The following is a 23,660-nucleotide window of genomic DNA, read 5'->3' as shown; positions in this document are numbered from 1 at the left end:
GATTCAATTCATAGATTATGTTCGCGCATTAATTTTACAGTCAATGTTCACAGATTATTCAGCTAGACAATCATAAACGACTAACTGCATAAAATTCAGATTCAATAATTAACTGAAACTAAATCACACCTCAAGAACTTCGTTCAATTCAAATTCAAAATTCACTTCGCCCTGGCTCAGCTGATAATCTGAAGTTGAATCATACATTATCTTCAAAACGAATTCAAAGCTTGATTTCAGAAACCATGAAAATCTAAAAAAAAAACGAAGCAAGAATACAGATAGAGAAACTCACGTAAATGACGAAGAAGAAACCAGTGATAAATGCATGTAAAACAACGAATGAAAAGGCAAAGACAGAAGGCACGAAGGAGATCGAACAAATTTGGCAAGAAACTCGAAAAAGAAAACGAAATCTTCTGAAAAATGGAAGTCATATACTCGCGCGTTAATTGATTTGGATTGATTTAAAAGTTTGTTATAGAGCGCGTGAAACGTACGTAACATGAGCAACGCGTTTAGTGGGTTCGTTCTCTTCAGGACTTGTAAAGTTTGTAAGCACAAAACACTTGTATATAGAGATTAATCCTAAAATAAAATAAGGAGTGTTAGGGACAAGAAAAAAAAGGAAGTTAGTTAGTAGTGATTCAAAAAGAAGAAAAAAATTATGATAGTTTTAAAAAAAAATTGGAAAAAGATCATAAATAATAATCATCAAATGTCAACATTTTCCAAAAAATTGAAAATAATTTTTTTTTTCAATTGATAATCAATCAACGTCGTTTTATCTAAATTTTTTCTTTTTCTCTGTTAACTCTTGTTCATCACTATTTTATTAACTGATTGTTCGTTAAAAAAAGTGTTAATTTCATAACAAATTGAAATAATATATTGCACTAAAGGGGAAAGATACGGTGGGTTGGAAATTTGTGGGATCGAATGATGCTTCTGGGAGTTTATTATTGATGTGGGACGATATGATGTTTAAGTCGAGTAATTGTTATAAAGGGGAGAGATGGTTGTGTAAGGGGTGTTGACGAATAATAGTTTCAATTGTGCGTTTTGCTTGGTGTATAGTGCGTATGCTAGAGAGGACAAATTGACTGTGTGGGAAGAGTTGAGCTTTTATCTATGGGTTATGTCAAATTCCAATTTGCTACATGGGTGACTTTAATGAGGTTGTGACAGTGGATGAGAGAAAAGGAGCCAGTACATTAACAGCAGCAGCAAAAGATTTTAGAAGCTAGATACAGGATATGGAGCTGTTGGATTTAGAGTTGAATGATCGTAAGTTTACTTGGTTCAGGGGCCAATCGTGTAGTCGCATTGATCAGGTGTTGGTTAGCGTGGAATGGATTGAAGAGTTTCCTGAGACGCGGCTTAAAGGTGGGCAGAGAGGTTTATCGGATCATTGTTCATTGATAGTGGAGGATAGTAGAGTACGAGTGGGAGTCAAGGCCATTCCAAAGTTTAGATTCTTAGTTCACACATGATGGTTTTTATAAATGGTAAAGGAGGAATGGAGAAGGCTAGGTAGAAGTTCATTTTACTGAAAAGCTGAAGGCTTTAACGATACCTTTGAGGATATGACATAAGGAGAAGTTTGGTGATATTGAGTTGAGGATAAACAAGTTGGAGGATGAAATCTGGAAGGTAGAGGAGTTGGCTAGTGATGGATGCTATGATGCAACTATGGATGGAGGCAAGGAGGAAGGCCCTTGTTAGTGTTTGTAAGAAATGGTATGTCAGGAAGGAGATTTATTGGAAGCAGATGTCAAGGTCTCGACATGCTAAGCACATGGATAAGAACACTGGATATTTCTATAATTTAGCCTCAGCCAGAAGACGGAGCAATCAAATCGATGTCTTAGTAATAAATGGAAGGCTGGTGAAGAATCAAGTCAGGATCAAGCTTGCCATAAGAGATTTCTACAAGAATTTATATCATCAGGAAGCGTCACCTTTGATACGCTTCCATGATGGGCTAGTTAATAAGATACAGAAAGAGGAGTCTGCATAATTAGATAGGATGCCTTCGGTTGAAGAAATAAAAGATGCAGTGTGGGATTACGAGTCGTCTAAGGCACCTGGGTGTGATGGCTATAATATGAACTTCATTAAGAAATGTTAGGGAGAAATTGGGTCTGACTTCACTAAGGCTGTCATGAATTTCTTTCTGTCAACAAAGCTACCAAGAGATTCTAATGTTACTTGGGTGGCTTTGGCTCCGAAGTTTATTGGAGCTAGGGAGATAAAAAATCTTCGGCCGATTAGCATGGTAGAATGTGTGTATAAGGTCATATCGAATGTGCTAGTTCGGAGAATGCATAGGGTAATGCCAGGATTAGTAGGAGAGACTTAGAGTGCTTTTGTGGAAGGTAAAAAAATACATTATGGGGCTTTGATTGCGTGTGAGACGGTGCAGTAGTTGAAGAAGAGTAAGAAGAGGTCGGCGATAATCAAGTTGGATTTTCAAAAAGCTTATGATAGAGTGAAGTGGACTTTTGTAGATATTGTACTTCAGAATATGAGGTTTGGGCAAAGATGGAGATGATGGATTAAGAAATGTGTTTGCATGGCGTCGATGTCGGTTCTTATAAATGGGTCACCTTCTAAATCCCTTAAGATGAAATGGGGCTTAAGACAAGGTGATCCTCTTTCTCCATTCCTATTTGTTCTTGTTGTTGATGTCCTTCATAGGATGGCAGGATAGGTAGTAAGGAATGGAAGGATTACTTATCTGTTGGTTGGTAAGAATAATATTGAGTTGTCCCTCCTGCAATTTGCGGACAATACCATACTATTTTGCCAACAGAAAGAGGAGATTATCTGGAACTACAAGCGACTTCTGCGGTATTTTGAGATGATGTCTGACCTGAGTATTAATTTTGATAAATCTAGCTTGATTCCGATTAATTATGAGTAGGAGTGGGTAAAAAAGATGTGTTGGGTACTGGGGTGCAAAGAAGATTCACTGCCAGTCAAATATTTGGGTATTTCTCTAGGAGCGAATCCGAGATTGGTCAAGACTTGAAAGCCAATAATTGACAAAGTAGAAGAAAAGCTCAGTTTGTGGAAAGCAAAAATGCTCAATAAAGCTGGTAAGCTAATCCTTATCAAATATGTGCTGAATAGCCTGCCAATTTACTACCTCAGCTTATATAAGATGCCCGGAGCAATAGCAGAGAAGTTGATCTCCTTGCAAAGGAGGTTCCTGTGGAATGGAGAAGATGGTAAGCACGAGTTACCTTTGGTGAAGTGGAAAATTGTGCAAGCTTCAGAATGGCTAGGAGGGTTGGAAGTAGGTGATGGAGTTGTTCGGAATGCAGCATTATTATTTAAGTGGTGGTGGCGGTTTTCAAAGGAAGATTGTTCATTATGGAAGAAAATTGTATGCTTTTGCAATGACATGAACCCAAATATTCCACTCTCTGGTCAGCCTGTACCTAAAAGAGATGGTCCATGGAGGGATGTTTGTCAGCTACAGATAAAAGATCAACAGGTGAGAAATAATATAGTCAGGGAGTTGTCTTTAGAAGTAGGGGATGGAAGAAGAATTTGATTCTGAGAGGATAATTGGCTAGCTTGTGGTGTACTGAAGGACATTGAAGGTTCTTGATGGCCTAGAGAAGGGGAGGGAGTTGAATCTATGGCCTTCTTTTTAAGTTAGTTGATTAACCCTTAAAACCAAGAAATGAAACTTTGCTTCTATTTGTCTACGTGAAGGATTATGCAGGAGACAATTTAGTTTTGTCTCACAAATCACAGAGAGACAAAATAGTGCAAAGAAGAAGAATATGGCACCAGCATATATCCTTGTTCAGTTGCTTTGTACAATGCAACCTACATCCAGTTTTCACCACAACGTTGGTGGAATTTTCACTATACTTTCAAGTTTTACATACACAATTCCCTAGGACTCAACATAATCCTATCTGGGACAAATCAACCTTCAACATAAGCTTGATTTGGCTAGGCAACATCCTAGACTTTCAATACACTAAGTGCTTACCCAATTTAGCAAGGGATATATCAGATAAAAGATGCAAAACAGAAATACAAACAAATAGAAATCTGAAATCAACTTTGGCTTTTCTCTCCATGTTTCTCTCTTTACCTTTTCTCTCTATTTGGCTTTTTCAAATGCCTCACATTTATGCCATTTCTCACTCAAGAGAAAACAGAGAAAGATAAACATTGAAATAGAATAATAAAACAATAAACCATGAAGGAGATGATTATCACAGCCTTGAAGCTATCAGATGAACCAACTTCAAAACTCTCTATAATTGTTCTTCATTTTGGCGGTATGTTTCTTTGATGTAGAAACACAGTCCAAAGCATTGAACTCTCACTAGGAATGCTCTCAATGCAACTCAGATTCTGGTTCTCTCTTATTGACTTCATTCTGAAGAGTTCTTTTCTTTTTGTATGATTTCAATTTCCACACCAAAGGCTTGCTTCACATAGTTGACTTCTTCTTCTCACAAAATCAGAGCAACAGTGACGCAGAAGAGAGATGGGACTGTAGCAGAGATTTCAGATTTCATGCATTCATACCTTCTGTTACGGCCCGACCCAGGATTCCCGCGGGTCAACCCGACCCGAGCTCCACCCGGCCCGGCTACGCGCCTTTCAACCGACCCGGACACGCGTCCCGTACGGCTCACCCGCAGCTATGGGACATCGTCCTTGAGAATATGGGCCTGCCCTCCAGTTCACCAATTATACCCCCCTCACAGCACCAATCACCGAAGTTTACCAACAGATAGCGGAAAAAGGGGTGTTGTAGAAAATGTGGCGTACCTCGAGGGAAGAGCCAGTCTTCCCCTTATATACATGTCAGTAGTGGGCCCCCTCTAGAGGGCAGGCCCATATTCTCAAGGACGCTGTCCCATAGCTGCGGGTGAGCCGTACGGGACGCGTGTCCGGGTCGGTTGAAAGGCGCGTAGCCGGGCCGGGTGGAGCTCAGGTCGGGTTGACCCGCGGGAATCCTGGGTTGGGCCGTAACAGTGCCCCCAACGCGCCAGTGATGGTCGTGAGGGCGATCGGTGGCGCGTGATGTCCTTGTTTGTGCGTTGTCGTCGAGTCGGCTGACCATGGGAGAGGCGCGTCTCTTGTGCGCGTGTCTCTTGGTCTGCTGAGGTGTTCGTTCATCGCTTCGTTCTTCGCGCTGAGCATTAAATGCTCATAATGGTTTGAAAAAACCCCGCGCGTAAAGACCGTTTTGCCCCTGCTTTCTTTCGCGCTTCTCGTGGGGGTTTTTAAACAGTTTCTTTCTCTCTTCCTCCTACCCTTGCCGTTTTCACTTTCCTCTCTCCCTGATATCCAAAATTTCCTGTTCGAGCCCTCTCGTGCCTTCTTTTTCCTTCCAAGTTTCTGCAATCGATTCAGGTAATTTCTGCTCCCTCTTCTCTTGTGTTTATGCTATGTTTTACCGCTGCGTAGTTATTGTTTGTGATGGTTGCATGCTTGGTTTACTTTAGCGGAATGGCCTTCCACTGGTGGGGTAGACGAATTAAGGGAGGGGTACCATTCTTGGGTAGGTTTTAGGTGATTTGTGTGATAGGCGTAGTTTTTAACTGTTCTTGGCCATGATCTGAGTTTGAAAAGGCGTAGTTTCTGGGTTTCTATGGACTCCCGACCTCATAGTCTAACGGAGTGGTACCCCGATGTAGGTATGCCTCGCATCGTTTCCCGGTCTTCTGGAACTGGCGCGGCCTACGACCCGTACGCCTGAGTGACCGACGATATAAGGAGCTCACCCAACCAAATGGACTTGGAGGAGTTGACCGAGTTCCGGCAAGCCGGCTACTTGTGTGGGGGGACTGACGAGGAGGCCAACTACGAGGCCATTGTCCCTACCCCCCATGAGCGTATTTATGAGCTCAACTTCCACTCTCCTCGTGTCCCTGATTGGATTTGGTTTTACAAGTCCATGTTCACACAAGTTGGTGTTCGGATACCGTTCTCCGACTTTCAAATGGCGCTGCTGAACTGGATATCCGTCCCCCCTTCTCAGCTTCATCCGAACAGCTGGGCTTCGATCCGCTGCTTCGAAATGGTTTGCGAGCACCTGGAGCTGCCGGTGTCGGTGGACGTCTTCCTCTTCTATTTCAACCTTACCAACCCTTCCAAATAGGGGAAGGCGAGGAAAGGGTTTCTTTCTTTCCGTTCCGCCCAGGGTAGGAGAATTTTTGGCCTTTTTGAGGACTCCTACCATGGTTTTAAAGATAAGTACTTCAAAGTTCGTCCCGTCAAAGGTCGTCACCCCTTTTGGTTGTCGTTAGAAGGGGAGCGCCTTATCCAGACTTATTGGAGTTTTGGTGCGGGGTCGAATCCTTTCATCAAGGTGACGTACAAGAGGTTGTCGGCTGTAGAAAAGCAAATAGCTGACGTACTTTTTGCCATTTTTGAAAAGAATCCCGTGAACCCTCATCTTCTTATGGGTGAACGGGAGGCCGCCAGGAGCTATATTCGTGAGTTGTCTTCTTTGTTTGCCTATGTTTCTTTATTGTTGTTTTTCTTTTCCCGATCTAACGACTAATGTGCCTGTTGTTTGTTGCAGTGGAAATGTCTGCCACCGTGACCGGTCTTGAGAATTTGATGAAGACCTTTTTTGAAGCAAGTGACGACGAGAATGCCGAAGAGAAGGATGCCGGTAAGTCGGAGGGTCCTTCAGGGGAGAAGGAGAATCAGGCTATGCCTTCTCCCCAGGATGCCGACGTGTTGGGGAAACAGGCTGCAGGGGGCCAGGCTTCCCCTACCCGTGAGGAAGGGCCCGCTGAAGGGCACGCGACTCTCACCCCCCAGCCGGATAGTGACGTGGAGCTTATCCATACTCCCAAGAAGCGAAGGATGTCTTCCAGCCCGGAAGGGGCCCTTACCATAATGGAAAGGAACTTTGATGCTACCAAATTTATTGACTCCCAGTTGATACCCGGGACAGAGGAGCATTTTCACGAGACCGAACTGTCCGGGCAGGCGAGGTGGATGTATCGCACCTTGCTCCGTGGGGCCGTGATAGCTCGGAAGGCTGAATTCGAGTTATCGGGGATGGAGGCGCTCCGGAAGAAGCTTGAGTCCTCTGTTAAGGCGAACAATGACTTCAAGGCTCAAGTTGAACTCCTCCAGGGTCAGCTGTCCGAGATAGGGGGAAAGCTTAGCGCTGCTGAGGAGAAATCGTCGTTTGTTACGGAGAGGTTGAAGGCGTCCGATGAGACCGTGGCCCGGCTTCTTGAGCGTGAGATGACATTGGAGGGTCAGTTGAATGCCGCTCAGGGTCGGGTTGTCGCCTTGGAAAAAGAGCGGGAGCAGGCCGTCTCGGAGGCGAAAACCGCTAAAGCTGAAGCCGCTGAGCTTAAGAAGAAGCTTAAGGTGACCAAGGAGCAAGGGAAGAATGCCATCTCGATGACCGAAGATGCCCTGAAGGCTCAGCTGAGGATCGCAGCTCCTGATTTCGACACGTCGTCAATTGGCGCTTTCAAGACTATCCAGGACGGAAAGATTGTTGACATGCCGAGGAAGTGAGGCCTTGTAACTTAGGATATTTTGTAACGCGTTTGCTGAACAAATTATTGCTCGTTTTTTGTTTTGACTCTCTATAAGTTATACTTATTCGGTCGTTTGGCCGGGTTGCCGTTTGCTATATTTGTTGTCGTTGTTTCTCTCGGGGGTGGGCTCGCGCCCGTTTCCCCGTTTTATGTTTGTTATGGCTTGGATCGTCGTGGTCGTGTTGTCGTCGTAGTTGGCTTTGGCCATAAGGAAAATGGCCCCCGGGGTGATCAGTCCCGGTCTGCCGTTTTAGGGGGCGCCCGTGCGCGGCGCACGTAGGAAAGTAGTGGACAAGCACAAAAATTTTTGACAAGTATGAGTTAGTCGTTAGCTAAACAAATTAATCAATACGGCGAGTAAAAATAAAAAGACAGATCATCATGCGAACAAGGCGAATATTTACAATTTGTTTGGGTTCCCGGGTCGGCGAGTCGTCTGGTCATGAATAAAACCTTCTTAGGCTACCCGTATTCCATGTTCTGGGTATTTCCTTGCCGTCGAGTCTCTCGAGCTTGTAAGCACCTTTGCCGAGTACCTCCCTTACCCTGTAGGGACCTTCCCAATTTACCGCCAGCTTGCCTTCCCCTGGGGTTGGGACGCCGATGTCGTTGCGTCGCAGGACGAGGTCCCTTTCCTCAAAATCTCGCTTGAGGACTTTTGCGTTGTAACGCAGGGCTATCCTTTGTTTCAGTGCCGTTTCTGATAGGTGAGCCATCTCCCTGGTTTCCCCAACCAGGTCCTTTTCGACCGCTTCGCTCGTGCCCGCGAGTAGTAGTCGGGGGCTCGGTTCCCCGATTTCGACTGGTATTACTGCATCGACCCCGTATGTTAGGCGAAAGGGAGTTTCCCCCGTAGCGCTTTGCTCAGTTGTCCGGTAAGACCATAGGACGGAAGCGAGTTCGTCAGCCCATGTTCCCTTCTTATTGTCTAAGCGCTTCTTTAGACCAAGAAGGATGACCTTGTTTGCGGCTTCTACCTGCCCGTTTGTTTGGGGATGTTCTACCGAGGAGTACTTCTGCTTTATCCCTAGGACAGAGAGGAACTCCATGAACTTCTTGTCCGTGAACTGGGTCCCGTTGTCTGAGATAACGACTTCCGGTATACCGAAACGGGTTATCACCTGCTTCCACATGAACTTCCGACAGTTGGAGGACGATATCGTAGCCAGCAGTTCAGCCTCCACCCATTTTGTGTAGTAGTCGATGGCGACAATGAGGTATTTGACTTGTCCTGGGCCGACCGGGAAAGGCCCCAGGAGGTCGACTCCCCATTGTGCGAAAGGTCGAGTAGTCGTCAGAGAGTTTAGCTCGGAGGCCGGTGCCTTGTGGAAGTTGGCGTTTTGTTGAAACTTTATGCATTTTTTGACAAATTCCCTCGAGTCCTTCATCATTGTCGGCCAGTAGTATCCTGCTCGGATGAGCTTCCTCGCTAGGGCTTTGCCTCTACCCATTTGGTGTAGTAGTCAATGGCGACAATGAGGTATTTGACTTGTCCTGGGCCGACCGGGAAAGGCCCCAGGAGGTCGACTCCCCATTGTGCGAAAGGTCGAGTGGTCGTCAGAGAGTTTAGCTCGGAGGCCGGTGCCTTGTGGAAGTTGGCGTTTTGTTGAAACTTTATGCATTTTTTGACAAATTCCCTCGAGTCCTTCATCATTGTCGGCCAGTAGTATCCTGCTCGGATGAGCTTCCTCGCTAGGGCTTTACCCCCGATGTGGTGTCCGCAACACCCCTCGTGGACTTCTCTGAGCACGTAGTCCGTTTGGTCGGGGTGCAAACACTTTAATAGGGGCTGGCTGAGTCCCTTTTTGAATAGTTGTCCCTGTATGATTGCGTATCTGGCCGCCTCCCTTCTTAAGGCTTTGGCTGCTTTCTCATCTTCAGGTAACTTGCCGAGTTCCAGGAAGTTGGTGATGGGGTCTAGCCACGAGGGTCTCGACTTCGTCAAGTGGAGGGCGACCGTCGGTTCCTTCACCATGCCTTGGATGAGGGACCGGTTACCCGACCCTGGCTTTGTGCTTGCCAGCTTAGACAGGAGGTCTGCTCGTGTGTTCCTTTCTCTTGGGACGTGTTGGACGATGACCTCCTGGAACTGGCTCGTTATTTCTTTAACCTTTTCCAAGTATTTTTGCAGGAGGGGGTCCCGGGCTTGGTAGCTTCTGTTCACCTGCGAGGTGACAACTTGTGAGTCGCTGCATACTTCGACCTTCGTCGCACCGACTTCCCGAGCTAGTATTAATCCGCCCAAGAGAGCTTCATATTCTGCTTGGTTGTTCGACACCGGAAACTCGAACCTAGTCGATTGCTCATAGATGACCCCTGCGGGGCTTTCTAAGATGACCCCTGCTCCCCCGGATGTTTGGTTGGAGGCCCCGTCAATGTGGAGCCTCCATCGCGTGCCCGTTTCCTCGGGGGGGTCCCCCGTCACCTCTACCAGAAAGTCTGCCATTGCCTGGGCTTTGATTGCATGTCGGGGTTCATATTGTAGGTCGTATTGGGAGAGCTCGATGGCCCAGGTCATCATCCTACCGGCCAAGTCAGGTTTTTGCAGTACTTGGCGAATCGCCTGATCCGTCCTCACGACTATACGATGGCTCTGGAAGTATTGTCTTAACCTTCGGGAAGAGACTAGGAGCGCCAGCGCCAGTTTTTCCAGCTTGCTGTATTTCAATTCTGGTCCTTGGAGGACCCTGCTCACGAAGTAAACGGGTTGTTGGGTCTTCCCTTCTTCTCTCACGAGAACCGTGGCAAGTGCCTCCTCGGTTACTGATAAGTAGAGGTAGAGTGGTTCTCCGGCCTTGGGTTTTCTGAGGACCGGTGGTGCCGCTAAGATTTGCTTGAAGTGGTTGAATGCCTCTTCGCATGCTGGGGTCCATTCGAACGTCATTCCTTTTTTCATTAGATTGAAGAAAGGCAGAGCTCTCGCTGCTGATGCGCCGAGGAATCGGGATAAAGCCGTTAACCTCCCGGCAAGTCGTTGGACGTCTTTGATACAACCCGGGCTCTTCATCTGGAGAACTACTCGACACTTCTCTGGATTGGCTTCTACTCCTCTTTGAGTAATCATGAATCCCAGGAACTTTCCGGCCTCCATGGCAAACGCGCACTTGAGCGGATTAAGCCTCATGCCGTGTTGCCGTAGGGAGGAAAAAACGCCATCAAGATCGCTCAGGAGGTCGTCGGGTCGTGTGGTCTTTGCGAGTATATCATCCACGTAGACTTCTACTGTTTTGCCTATAAGTTCATTGAATATCCTATTCATCAGCCTTTGGTACGTGGCCCCAGCGTTTTTCAGACCAAAAGGCATTACCTTGTAACAATAGGTTCCTCCTGGCGTTATGAACGCCGTTTTTTCCTCGTCGGATCGGTGCATCGGTATCTGATTGTATCCTGAGTAGGCATCCATGAAGCTCAGATACCGGTATCCCGCCGCTGCGTCGACGAGTGCGTCGATGTTAGGTAGGGGGTAGCAATCCTTGGGACACGCCTTGTTGAGGTCAGAGTAGTCTACGCACATTCTCCATCTCCCATTGTGCTTTTTAACCAGGACCACGTTCGACAACCAGGTCGAGTAGTCTAGTTCTCGGATGAATCCTGCTTCTAGGAGGCTGGCCGTTTGCCTGGCTACCTCTTCTGTCCTTTCTTGCGACATTTTTCTCCTCCTCTGGGCCACTGGCTTGGTTCCCGACTTGACGGCCAGATGATGCGATATGAGCTGGGGATCTATCCCGGGCATATCGGCAGGCGTCCAGGCAAAGAGGTCGGCATTAGCCCTGATCATTTCCATTAAAGGCTCCTTCATTTCATGTGAGAGGTTCCTGTTTATGAATGTGAATTTATCCTCCTCCTCGCCGACCCTGAACTTTTCCAAGTCTCCTTCTGGCTCTGGTCTAGGTTTGTCGTCTATCCTGGCGTCCAGGTCAGCAAGGAAGACCCCAGATGCTTCTTTGGATTTTTTCCTGAGAGAAAGGCTGGCGTGGTCGCAAGCGACCGCCGTTTCCAAGTCGCCTTTCATGGATCCTACGGATCCGTCATCAGTGACAAACTTCATCACCAGCAGCTTTGTGCTAATGGCGGCCCCCAGGTCGTTGATGGTTTTTCTTCCCAGGATGATGTTATAAGCCGTGGAGTCTCGTAATATTACGAAGTCCGCCATGACTGTTCGTCGCTTTTTCCCCTGTCCCACAGAGGTCGGGAGTGAGATGATTCCATCCGGCTTGATGAAGTGGTCCCCCAACCCTACCACACCGTGCTGGTGGGTCGTCAGGTCGGTGTCCCTTAGTCCCAGGGCATCGAAAACGTTTCGAAACATGATGTTTGAGTCTGCCCCCGTGTCTACCAGGATTCGTTTGACGAGGCCCGTTCCGACCCTGGCCGTGATGACCATGGGCGGATTTTCTGGTGCCTCGTCAAACCATTGGTCCTCTGGGCCGAAGGAGATGGGTGGGATACCTCGGAAACTTCTACCTGTCGAGGTGGAGACCGCTAGGACCTTGGCGTCTTTTTTCTGTGCTGACTTTGACCTTGGGGCGGTATTCCTAGCCGTTACCACGTTTACCACCGTAAGCCCGTGGTTGTCACCCTCTGGTTCCTGCCGTCGCCTTGTTGACCGGGATCTATCTTCGCTATCGTGGTCCCGGTTACGTCTCCTTGGTTCCCGTATAAGGTGGGAGAAGTCGGCAAGTTTCCCATCCCTGATAGCTTGCTCCAGGGCGTCTTTTAGATCGAAGCAGTCTTGGGTCTTGTGTCCGTAACCCTTGTGGTACTCGCAGTAGAGGTTCTTGTTTCCTCCCGTCCTGTCCTTCAGAGGTCGGGGCTTTGACAGTATCCCCTTTTCCGCTATCTGTGTGATTTGTGTGATAGGCGTAGTTTTTAACTGTTCTTGGCCATGATCTGACTTTGAAAAGGCGTAGTTTCTGGGTTTCTATGGACTCCCGACCTCATAGTCTAACGGAGTGGTACCCCGATGTAGGTATGCCTCGCATCGTTTCCCGGTCTTCTGGAACTGGCGCGGCCTACGACCCGTACGCCTGGGTGACCGACGATATAAGGAGCTCACCCAACCAAATGGACTTTAAAAATCTGAACCATTTATTCTTGCTTTGACTCCAAGTTTCTTTCTTGAATGTTGATCCACAGTAGACTTCTATAACCTCTATTTTTTTATTTTTCCAAAAATGAATATGAGGCTATAACCTCTATTTTCTTTATTTTTCCAGAAATGGATATGAGAGAGAAAGAAGCTTCAGCAAGCTACTTTGGGGTACCACAAATGGAAAGATTTTCTGATAATACCTTAGATCTAATTTCTTCTTCTTTCTTCTTTGTAGCTAACATCTTTTTCTTTTAGGATGTGAATCCTAGCATAGCCATCTTGTCATGCATTGGTGAGAGAAGATAAGAAAGAGAACAGATAGTTGGTTTAGTGGATAAGAGATTAGTTCAGATGCAAATGGAGTTACATTACTTTAGTTAGCTACCAATTCAAATTGATTGAATGGACTTGGATCTCTTCTTGGACTTGTTATGAATCATGGGCTTGATTCATCATTTTATGACCTGAAGCCCTCCTTGATTTCTTATGGAGCCAGCCACTTGTTTTATGGATTTGGATAGTTAGTGGGCTTCTCTTTCTCCTTGTTGCTATATCCGAAATAACATAGATTCCCATCTGAACAAAACTTCATTGGTTTGGGCTACTGCACAATTATTTTGGGCCTGTATCACTAAATAAAATAATTAAACCCAATTGGGTATTTAACCTAATAAATCAATGTTTGTTATCATCATTAAATTAATTGTATTCTTAACTCAACAGACATCTTTCCACAGCTTTTCTCGGTTTCAAACCAAAGCGGATTTGTAATTAGGGATTGAGGGTTTTAGGATGGATTAGAGTGAATATGGAATTTTCAATGGAGAAGGAAACTGTTCCAATGAGAGTTGGAATTAGTGAATCAACTTTATGAAGTGCTACAATATGTCAACTTAGCATCCGAGGGACAGGATAGGATAATGTAAAAATTTGATAGATCAGACATTTATTCTACTAACTCCTTTGTGCATGTTTTGCAGGCTGAAACACTCTCGGAGGACATTTCCAGTTATCGCTTCACTTGTTCCATTTGGAGGGGTTGGTTCCACCAAGAGTGGAGTTGTTCACCTGATTTGTGTTAGTTGGTAGGGTCAATACTAAGAAAAGATTAAGCAAATTTGGCATTGTTGGTCAAAATGATACTGATTGTGTATTACGTAAAAAGGATTCAGAGAATGATTACTATTTATTTCTGGGTTGTGAGTTTACTTGATAGGTGTGGTGTGCTTGATTGTTTGCCTATAAGAAACTATGATCTATTCCAGGAACAATTAAGTAACACTTCGAGAGTTAGATAAGGACTCCTACTAGGAAGGATGAACGCAATAAGTGGTTGATTGGTTTTTGTGCTATAATCTGGAATACTTGACTAGATATAAATGATAGAATATCCAGAAATCAAGAAGCAGGTATTGTGGAAGTTATCAATAAATCGATTAGGAGCTACAAATAATGGGCTGATTTTGATCCTTTTGGTTATTGATGGCAATGCCGGAGATAACTACAGTTTAATTTTCTGTTTTGTTATTTAGTAATTTTGTATTTTTTAGCTATTTTAGCTTGTCGTGTTAAACTTTTTTGTTTAAGAAAATGAAGGAAAAGGATGTCAGATTCACTTCAAAGTTCTTTTTCATAAATTCAAAAAATAAAAATAAAATTCAAAGTAATCAAAGTCAGATTTACTAAAATAAAATGGTTTAATTATTCTGCAGGTCCCTATAGTTTCACCGAATTTTCAATTAGGTCCCTATACTTTTTTTCTTTTCAATTGGGTCCATGTACCTTAATTTTTTTTCAATTAAGTCCCTGTTAACGTTTGACGTTCAAAAAAACGTTAGTGAGTTATAGAATGACTTATTTACCCCTGTCTTCTCCCTATAAACACTCTCGTTGAAGTATCTGAGGTTTCTCTTCTTCTCCCTTTTCTATTTTCAGTTTTCATATTCTCCAAATTTATGGCTCAAAGTCAAGGAACCTCATTCATTCTCTCTTCGGGAAGCTGTGTTTCTAGGAGCTCCAACCTGAAGGAAAGAAGACACCTGTGTTTCAGTGGAGAGGCAGTAACCGTCCGCCATTCCTCAGCTGTTTCTGACCATGATAGGAGGTATGTTACTTGTGGGAAGATACCAAAATGTAACTTTTTTGAGTGGATTGTTGATTTTGATTGGATTGAGGTTGATGACGGTGTAAAGAATGGGTGGCCAAAGGAAAAGGAAAGGCGGGTCCACTGTTTTTGTGGTGACACTCTGAGTCTTCAAATTTCAGGAACAACAAAGAATCCTAATAGAAGATTTATTTCTTGCCCTAACAGAAGATGCAAATTTTTTGAGTGGGTTGATGAAGTTAGTGCAAGAAGTAACGTGTCTGCTGCTGCTGTTGGAGTTGTTGGAACATACAATTCTGCTAAGTTGGAAGCTGAAATATGGAAATTGGATTCACAAGAAAGAAAGATAGAGAGGCTAAACGTGGAGATGGAGAGATTAATTGTTGAAGCCAGAGAAATATATGCTTGTGTGGGTAGATTATGTGATGAGTTGAATATTCTCCAAGAACAAGTTGGGAGGTTGGATAACAATATGAAAATTCAATGTAAAATGCAATATATGTTATTTATGTTTTTGCTAGTCTTAATAATTGGAATGTGGTTTCCAAGAGTTTAGAGTTATCTGTGCTATGAAATTGTAATGTAAGAGATTCTATAGCTTCAATCCAATTAAAGTTAATTGTGTTTAGTTTGAATGAATTTTGCACTTTGATGTATTTTGTGTGTATAACAAATGATAGTTGGGAAGCAACTTTATCAATGTGAATATTTAAATTTTTACGATTGACAACAACTTGCAACAAGAAGTGGCCAGAAAACATGCTACATATATTTTCATTAAATAAGTGTTCCTGTAAACCATACTTACACAAAATATCATAACATAAGTGGTCATATAATATGCCACATACCTAATCCAAAATAAAGGTCCAAGAAGTGCAATAATTAAAAGTGGTCCAACCTGATTTTACAAAATATCAAAATAGTGGTCCTATCCACATAATAAACAGTGGCCACAGAGACACAATTCATCACAAGATATACTATTTAATAGCAATCCCAACAACCCTAACTATAAATTTAAAGAGACTTCAGTCATCACTTAGGTCTATATGTATACTAGGTTCCCCTTTTTGCTTCCTCACTCCTAACTTCAGCCGCTCACTTCTCCTCACACCAAACACCTTTGTCTTTGGTAAAGGTTAAGAAGATTCTCTAGGTGCTTGGTGAGATTTTGCACTTGTCACAGCTAGGAGAGGCTGGGAGGCTGGCCCTTCAAGAGGTAAGGCTTGTTGTGAGGTGGCTGTGGTTGGAGCCACTGCACCGGTGGATGTGGTTGGAGCTTGAGAAGCTGAAGTTACAAGTATGAGAGGTGGTTGAGTAGAGGCAGCAACAGTAGGTGTGGTGGGTAGCTGTTGTGAAGATGCAAGTGTGGTGGAGAGTGGTTGTGAAGATGCAGCTCTATCCCTTCCTCTACCCCTGCCCCTTCCTCTTCCCCTGCCTACCCATGTTTGCCTTATTCTCTCAGATCTGCGGATATTCATACCGAATCTGTTGTCGGCAGCAGGATCAGTGTCAACAGCAGCTGCAGGATCAACAGCAATATATGATACATAATTCAGAAATAAACAACTGCAGCAGCAACATCAAATTTATGTGTTTAAAAGTTTAAGTGTGAATTTCTTGGCCAAAATAGCAACAGCAAGTTTTAGAGTTTAAACTATAATGGATAAACAAATTTAAATACAAATTAAATAAACACACAGTAGGTTCATAAAGATTTAAATAGCAAATGCTAACCTTTTGTTGGTCGGACATGAATACCCACTTCCTTCTACTGACATGTCCAATATCATCCAATAACATGTTAATAAACCAACCCCAACTGTCTCTAGTCTCAACCTCTATAGCAGCAACAACAATTGGAAAATAGTTATCGTTTGGATCTCTTCCAACAGCTACCAACAGTTGTTGACCATGATCACCCTTCAAGTGGCAGCCATCTACTCCTATGATAGGCCTGCAACCAGCCAAAAAGCCTTGCTTAACAGAATCTAGACACATGTACATCCTCATAAACCTTGGCTGGTGTGTAATTGAAGGCCTGTCAACCAAAATCTGAGTAGTAGACCCGGGATTTGTCCTCATAATCTCTGCAGTGTAATCTCTCAGCTTGCCATATTGTGGAATAGCCCTGCCATGTACTTCTTCCCTCGCCTTTCTCCTCGCCTAATAAGCCTTTGTGATTGAAATATTAGCCATGTATTTATCCTGAATGGTCTGAATTACTGTTGCAATCTTCATCTCCTCTCCCCTAATAATATTGGTAACAATCTTCTGAGACACCCAACTACTTGATGTAAGCCTACCGCTGTAATCTCGTCCACAAGTGTGCTTTCCGTTAAGGGTCTTCAGCCGAAAGCAATCAGAACCACCAACTTTGGATGCAAACGCCATCCACCTACACTTCCCTTTCTTTCCTCTACAACCCACTCTACATCTAACCTTATCATTCTTGATATACCTAATGTCCCTTCCATTCAACAAAGCATGCTCCCTAATAGCATCCTTAAACTGACCAAGTGACTTGAACTCCAATCCCACCTTAAACACATATTACCTACTCATCTCAGCCTCATTGTATTTAAGATATCTTCTCTTCTTAATTATATCATCCGAACCTCCCTCATAGCTATCAATATCTTCAGTTTCATAACCCTCAGAAATCTCTCCAACTTCAACATCATCCCTAATGGCGGCGTCATTCACAGCAGCATCAACACCAGCAGTTTGAGCATTGTCATGTTCATTTAAAGGGCCATAAAACCCCCCAAAACCATTTCCAACTCCACCATCATTTCCATTTTCAACGTCAAACCCAAAATGATCCTCGTGGTCACCATCGTCTGCACTGTCATCAAATCTATCCTCCTCACTAGACGCCTCTGATTCACATTCAACTTCTACTTCTACGAAACCACTCTCATTGTACTCAGCTTCAGTTGGCACATAGGCCTTATCATTCGAACATATCTCAACACCATTACCTTTCCTACAGCCATCAACAACATACACCGAGCAATGCTTAACAGTTTGCAACACTAATAACCTACCCATTCTCATGGCATCTCCATCACTCATCAACTCTCTCAGACCCGAGCTCAATTGACAGCCTGGTTCACAGTACCAGATCTTGGCATATCCTTTGTACCCTAACTTTTGCAACTCACTAACTATTTCTTGCAAACTCCATTCATCGAGCTCATAATGCATATCTTCCAACACCTTTCCCCCCAAATATTCTAGCCCGTTCCCTAAATAATGAAACTTGCTACCATGATGTGTGTCTATGGTGAAATCCGAGTCCCCATCACTACAGGTATTAAAAACAGAAACATAATCCATTTAAAGCAACATCATCACAGCCACAACAATCAACATTCAAGAATAAATAAAATTCATCATCCAATGCCATAGTAGCTCCATTCAAGCACATAATTTGAAAAATAGGTTTAGAATTGAAGTCATCTCAATTCAGCATACATCCAAAACATGGAAAAGAATCAAGGTAATGACTGTGAAACCATCAACATAATTTATTATTTGAACATGGAAACTATCATAACATAAATTCCCATCTCAAATCTTGCGATACATCTTCCTATCTTGCTTAATTCCGTAACCCAAAAAATGAAAAAGGAACCGTCGATTTTTACATCTTCACAAAATTAAACTATTACAAATCACACTTTCACAAATCCCCCATTAAAAGCAGAATCCATTTAATAAAAACAGAAGCAGAATCCATTTAAAGTAACACCATCACAGCAACAACAGTCAAACAATGCCATATTTTTTTAAAAATAAAATAACATAAACATCAACTATTAAAACTAAAAAAAGGAGGCTTTTTTCTTTGTCACTTACTTGGAGAAAGTTCGAGTGCAGGGAGATGGAGCAGAGGCACAACGCGGGAACGGGAGGCCAGGCGCTCGGAGGCTCGGCAAGGTACGACGCGGTGACTCCAGATGAGGGCCTTCACCGCGAGGGAATGAAGACGCCTTGGCCGGACAAACAGTGGAGAAGACCTCCGACAACAACAACACAGATGGGCCCAGCGCAGAGGGGAGGCGACGGAGAGCACACCAGCAACCGTTTGTTGCAGTCGAAGGCAGACACACACGCCGACGACCAACGCAGGAGAGGTAGGAGACGAGAGCAACTTAGGGTTTCTTTTTTTCTTAGGAATGAAATGCGAAGGGTTATTTGGGTATTTGGGATAGATCCAGATTAGTTCACCTAGCCACTCCAGCTAAATGGCAAGAATATTCTTTTTTTATCAAGAATATTCTGTTATCTCAAACGTTATACTGACGGCAGGGACTTAATTGAAAAAAAATTAAGGTACATGGACCTAATTGAAAAGAAAAAAGTATAAAGACCTAATTGAAAATTCGGTGAAACTATAAGGACCTGCAGAATAATTAAACCAAATAAAATATAATCATCATAAAATAACGAGCCAACAAATATTCAGTATGAAAATGTAGCTAAATATACCAATATTTTATGTATAAATAGATTTTTTGTTCAAATCAATAATATCTACATTAGGATAGGATTTAGTTCTCTAACTCAAACTTTTTATCATTGTTTTGAACGTGGAAATATCCTATCATACACAACCCTAAAACTATTCCAAAAGCTGTGAAAGTAGAAAGTATAAACATATATGAGATTCATTCCATCTCCCATTATGACATTATTATCCTTTAGTATTGAAACATATGTGTTACGGATCTGAACCACAGATCCCGGACCCGGGACTGCACCCGACCCCGGCTACCCAGGTCCAACCCGCACCTTGCTCAAAAGGCCCAAAAACCGGCCCTCCAGAGCTCCTAACCAACTTTCGAATTCACTCGTCCATCTTATCTTAACCAGATAAGATAAGATAAGATACTCATCACCACCTATAAATAGGGGACCCAAGCCCCTCCAGGTATCCATTAATTCCACACACCTTATACCTCTTAGATCCATTCTGACTTGAGCGTCGGAGTGTCTTTGCAGGTACCTCCCCCCATTGCTCCAGTCAAGCGACCCGGCTTCAGCCTTGATCCGCAGGTTCCCGATCCACCCTTCAAACCCGTACCAGAGACATCTCGTACATTGGCGCCGTCTGTGGGGAACCTGCGCCAGCCAAGCCGAATGGGGGACGCCCTGGAGGAACCCCCCTCAAACCAGGATGACTCCCGACCGCTTCATCCAACCCCAGAACACTGGGAAATCACGAACCAAGCAAGAATAGCAAGTACTGTCCACCACACGAATGACCACGTCGTCACGGACCAACGACATCCTGAGAAAGCTAGGGACAAAGCGGCACAGATCATCCAGGACCTCTGCCTCCGAGTCTAGGAGCTCGAAGGCAAACTGACCAATAGAGAAAAACACAACGAACACGGAAGCCAGGCAACTTCCAGATCAAGATCCCACCGCGGCAGGTCGCCAACCCGACGACACGATAGGAGAGATGGTCGCAGCGCCTCACGCGACCACCGTCACGAGAAATCGCCGAAACAGCGGTACAACAAGAAACACAACCGCAACGCTTCCCGAGATCTAAGTCGTCAACACGACTCAGACGAAGATCGAAGATACCGAAATACCAAGCGCACAAGAAACAACCACACAATAATGGGAGCTACACCCTTCACAGAAAAAATCTTAAGAGCGAAACTCCCCAAAGGTTTCGACAAACCTACCGACATGAAGTATGATGGGATCAAGGACCCCCAGGAACATCTAACGGCCTTCGAGGCCAGGATGAACCTAGAAGGAGCGGCCGACGCGGTCCGATGCAGAGCCTTTCCGGTAACCCTGGCAGGGCCGGCAATCAAATGGTTCAACGCCCTCCCAAATGGATCCATAGCCAGTTTCCACGATATAACACGAAAGTTCATGGCCCAATTCACAACTAGAATCACCAAAGCCAAACACCCCATTAGCTTGCTAGGGGTCACGCAAAAACAAAAAGAATCCACAAGGAAATACCTCGACCGCTTCAACGACGAATGCCTAACGGTCGACGGACTCACGGATTCTGTCGCAAGCCTTTGCTTAACCAACGGACTCATGAACGAAGATTTTCGCAAACACCTCACCACCAAACCAGTATGGACCATGCACGAGATCCAGAATGTCGCCAAAGATTACATCAATGACGAAGAAGTCAGCCAGGTTGTCGCCGCCAACAAACGGCATCACGGCAACACCCATCACGGCAACTCGGCTTCTCGCCAAAATCCACCACCCAGAGAGAATCAAAGGGACCACCCCAGACCGACAAACACAAACCGACCAACCGAGAATTGGCAAATTCTCTAATTACACGCCCCTGACAGCACCCATTACCGAAATATACCACCAAATAGCAGATGGAGGCATCATTCCGAAAGCCCGACAACTCAAAGAAAGGACGGGAGGCAACAAAACCCTCTACTGCGACTACCACCGAGGTTACGGTCACAAAACACAAGATTGTTTTGACCTTAAAGACACCCTCGAACAAGCCATACGAGACGGCAAACTCCCAGAATTTGCCAAAATCATCAGAGAACCAAGACGTGCGGAAAGAGACAGGTCGCCGAAAAAAGACGGGCGTAACCCGAGAACCCAAAAGCAACCCCCCAGGGAAAGCCCAGAAGACGACCCAACCATCATAGTAAACGTCATCACGGGAAAGGACATATCGAGCAAGTTGAAACTAACAATGAAAAAAGATCTGAAAGTAATGGCTGTCAGAAACCAGACTCCAACCATTGCGGCCGACAACACGATAACCTTCTTACCAAAGGATTGCCAGCACGGCACCTCGGCCGAAGATTCCCCCTTCGTCATCTCGGCTAGAATCGGAACAGGACTAGTACGAAGGATACTGGTGGATAGGGGTGTTCAAAACCGATCCAATCCGAACAAAACCGATCAACCGAATCGAACAAACCGAAAACCGAACAAACCGAAAACCGAAAAAACCGAAAAAATAACATTTTGCAGTTTTTTCTGCGGTTCGGTTCGGTTTTCGGTTCTTTCAGTGAAAACCCTAACCGAACCGAACCGAACCGGCTCACTTAAAAACCCTAATATATAAAGCCCCCTCCCCCAAGTAGATAACCTAGCCAGCCGCCACTCTCTCCACTCCACAGCGCCAAAACTCCTCCTCCTACCCTCCTCTGTCCTCTCTGCATCTGACTCGCCGGACAGCACCGTCACGGCGGCCCTTCCGCATCGCGCTCCCTCTTCTCGGCGCGGTCCTTTCTCTCCCTCCCTTCCTCGTCACGCTTCCTTCTCGTCGTCGCACACTAACCCTTAGTCAGAGTGCGAGCCCAGACCCCAGAGCTCCCCTCCCTTTCCCCTGCACAGTGCCGTCTCCGATATTGCAGCATCGTAATCGTCCTCCACTACTCTGCCATACGTCGCAATCCAGTCCAGGAGTGTCGTCGTCCTTCTCAGTCTAGTCTCGTCCCATCTGTAGCAGCCGCCGACCCACCGTGTCTCACTGTCCAGCATCTCCGTCTTCTATAGTAGGATTTTTTTAATTCTGATGATTTTGAGTTTCAACTTATGTTTATGATTCTGAATTTTTTTTCTATTTTGATTTTGATGATTCTGTTATTCAAATTCTGTGTTTAGGGTTCTGATTTTTTATTGTATTTTTTATTGTATTTTTATTGTGTTCAGTGTATTTTGAAATTGCTAATTGTTGTGATTGTTGTATTTGTTTATGCAGTTTGTTGTATTTGGGGATTTTAGCTTATGAATGTGTATTATTTCTAATTGTTAGGGTTCTAGGTTCTGATTGTTAAAGAAGGTGTGTTTTTTATTGTTAGGGTTCTAGGTTCTAATTGTTGTATTTGGGGATTTTAGCTTATGAATGTGTATATTTATTTGATTAAGGAAATTGCTTCTGATTGTTCAATGTATCTGTTTAGGGAAATTGGTTCTGTGGTTCACTGTTCAATGTATTTGTTTAGGAAAATAATTTCTGATTGTTCATAATGTATTTGTTCATTGTTGGTGAGCATGTTGAGAACTATCCCAATTGATTGAAATGTTTGGATCTTTGTTTGCAGATTTTATGCATTCAGTGAAAGAGTTCATATGAACAACTTTGGAGAACCTATCAAACTGCATGTATTTTTAATGTTTAGTGAATCATGATGTTTATTGTTTATGTGCTAGAAATATCCTTTCTTACTTTCTTATTGTTTAAATCTGTAGAAATTTACAGGATACAAAAACAAAAAAGAGCATATAAATGGTCATGAAAGAGATTTTGTGTTATGATGATTGATTGGTGCTGCGCCAGTTCCTCTTCCAAATGAATCTACAAGCATCAGATCTCCGACTGCATTGCCTGCTGCGCCAGTCCTCGTAGAAACACTGAAAATTTATATTTATTTTATCTTGTGTTGACTACTAAATTTTTAAACTTCTTTAATTATCGTTTGTTAATTTCTTTTATCGTTGAATTTTATTGGATTAAGACTTTGTTAGTTATTGTGTATTGTGTTTGTTGATTTCAACGAGATGACTTTGTGAAATAGTTTGGTAGTATTTTTTTTGAATTGATTGAAAAACCGAACAAACCGAACCAAACCAAACCGAATTTAATTGGTTTGGTTTGGTTCGGATGATCTCGGTAAAAAAACCGAACCAAACCGAACCGCATATTAATTATACGATTGGATCGGATGACTTTTCTCTAAAAAACCGAACCAAACCGCACCGCGAACACCCCTACTGGTGGACACCGGGGCAGACTCGAACATCCTCTTCCGAGGAGCCTTCGATAAGCTCGGGCTCCACAACGACAACCTCCAAACACACCGCAACGGCGTCACAGGACTCGGAGATAACTTTCTCAAACCAGATGGCTCAATCACCCTTCCCATCACCATAGGAACAA

At 44.1% G+C, this 23,660-nt stretch overlaps 1 protein-coding gene and 1 long non-coding RNA gene across 3 annotated transcripts; one reads left to right on the top strand and one right to left on the bottom strand.

Annotated features, from left to right (window-relative positions):
* Positions 17,306-20,971, bottom strand: LOC110269524. Its single transcript, XM_021117419.1, has 5 exons — positions 20,882-20,971; positions 20,008-20,125; positions 18,617-18,911; positions 17,919-18,062; positions 17,306-17,888 (listed from the first exon to the last, which is right to left on the bottom strand). The coding sequence occupies exons 1-5, from the start codon at positions 20,969-20,971 to the stop codon at positions 17,306-17,308; spliced, it is 1,230 nt and encodes a 409-aa protein (XP_020973078.1).
* On the top strand, positions 21,847-23,393 carry LOC110270351. Of its 2 annotated transcripts, none has more exons than XR_002359794.1 (2): positions 21,847-22,275; positions 22,973-23,393. It is a non-coding gene; the product is annotated as an uncharacterized LOC110270351 (long non-coding RNA). The 2 variants fall into 2 exon arrangements; XR_002359795.1 differs by having other exon boundaries at positions 22,825-23,393.

This window comes from Arachis ipaensis, chromosome B03, assembly GCF_000816755.2.
Source record: "Arachis ipaensis cultivar K30076 chromosome B03, Araip1.1, whole genome shotgun sequence".
NCBI lineage: Eukaryota > Viridiplantae > Streptophyta > Magnoliopsida > Fabales > Fabaceae > Arachis > Arachis ipaensis.
Note: the sequence above shows the minus strand (reverse complement) of the source record. Positions and strands in the feature narration are given on the sequence as shown.

Bases quoted from the DNA above. Each gene is read 5' to 3' on its own strand.
- LOC110269524 (XM_021117419.1), bottom strand. From the start codon at position 20,971: ATGGGTGTTGCCGTGATGCCGTTTGTTGGCGGCGACAACCTGGCTGAC. The intron at 18,912-20,007 runs GTACTTGCTATT...AGAAACCCTAAG, and splicing joins GGTCATTCGTGTGGTGGACA to TTGCTCTCGTCTCCTACCTC. The intron at 18,063-18,616 runs GTAAGTGACAAA...TAATACCTGTAG, and splicing joins TGCACTCGAACTTTCTCCAA to TGATGGGGACTCGGATTTCA.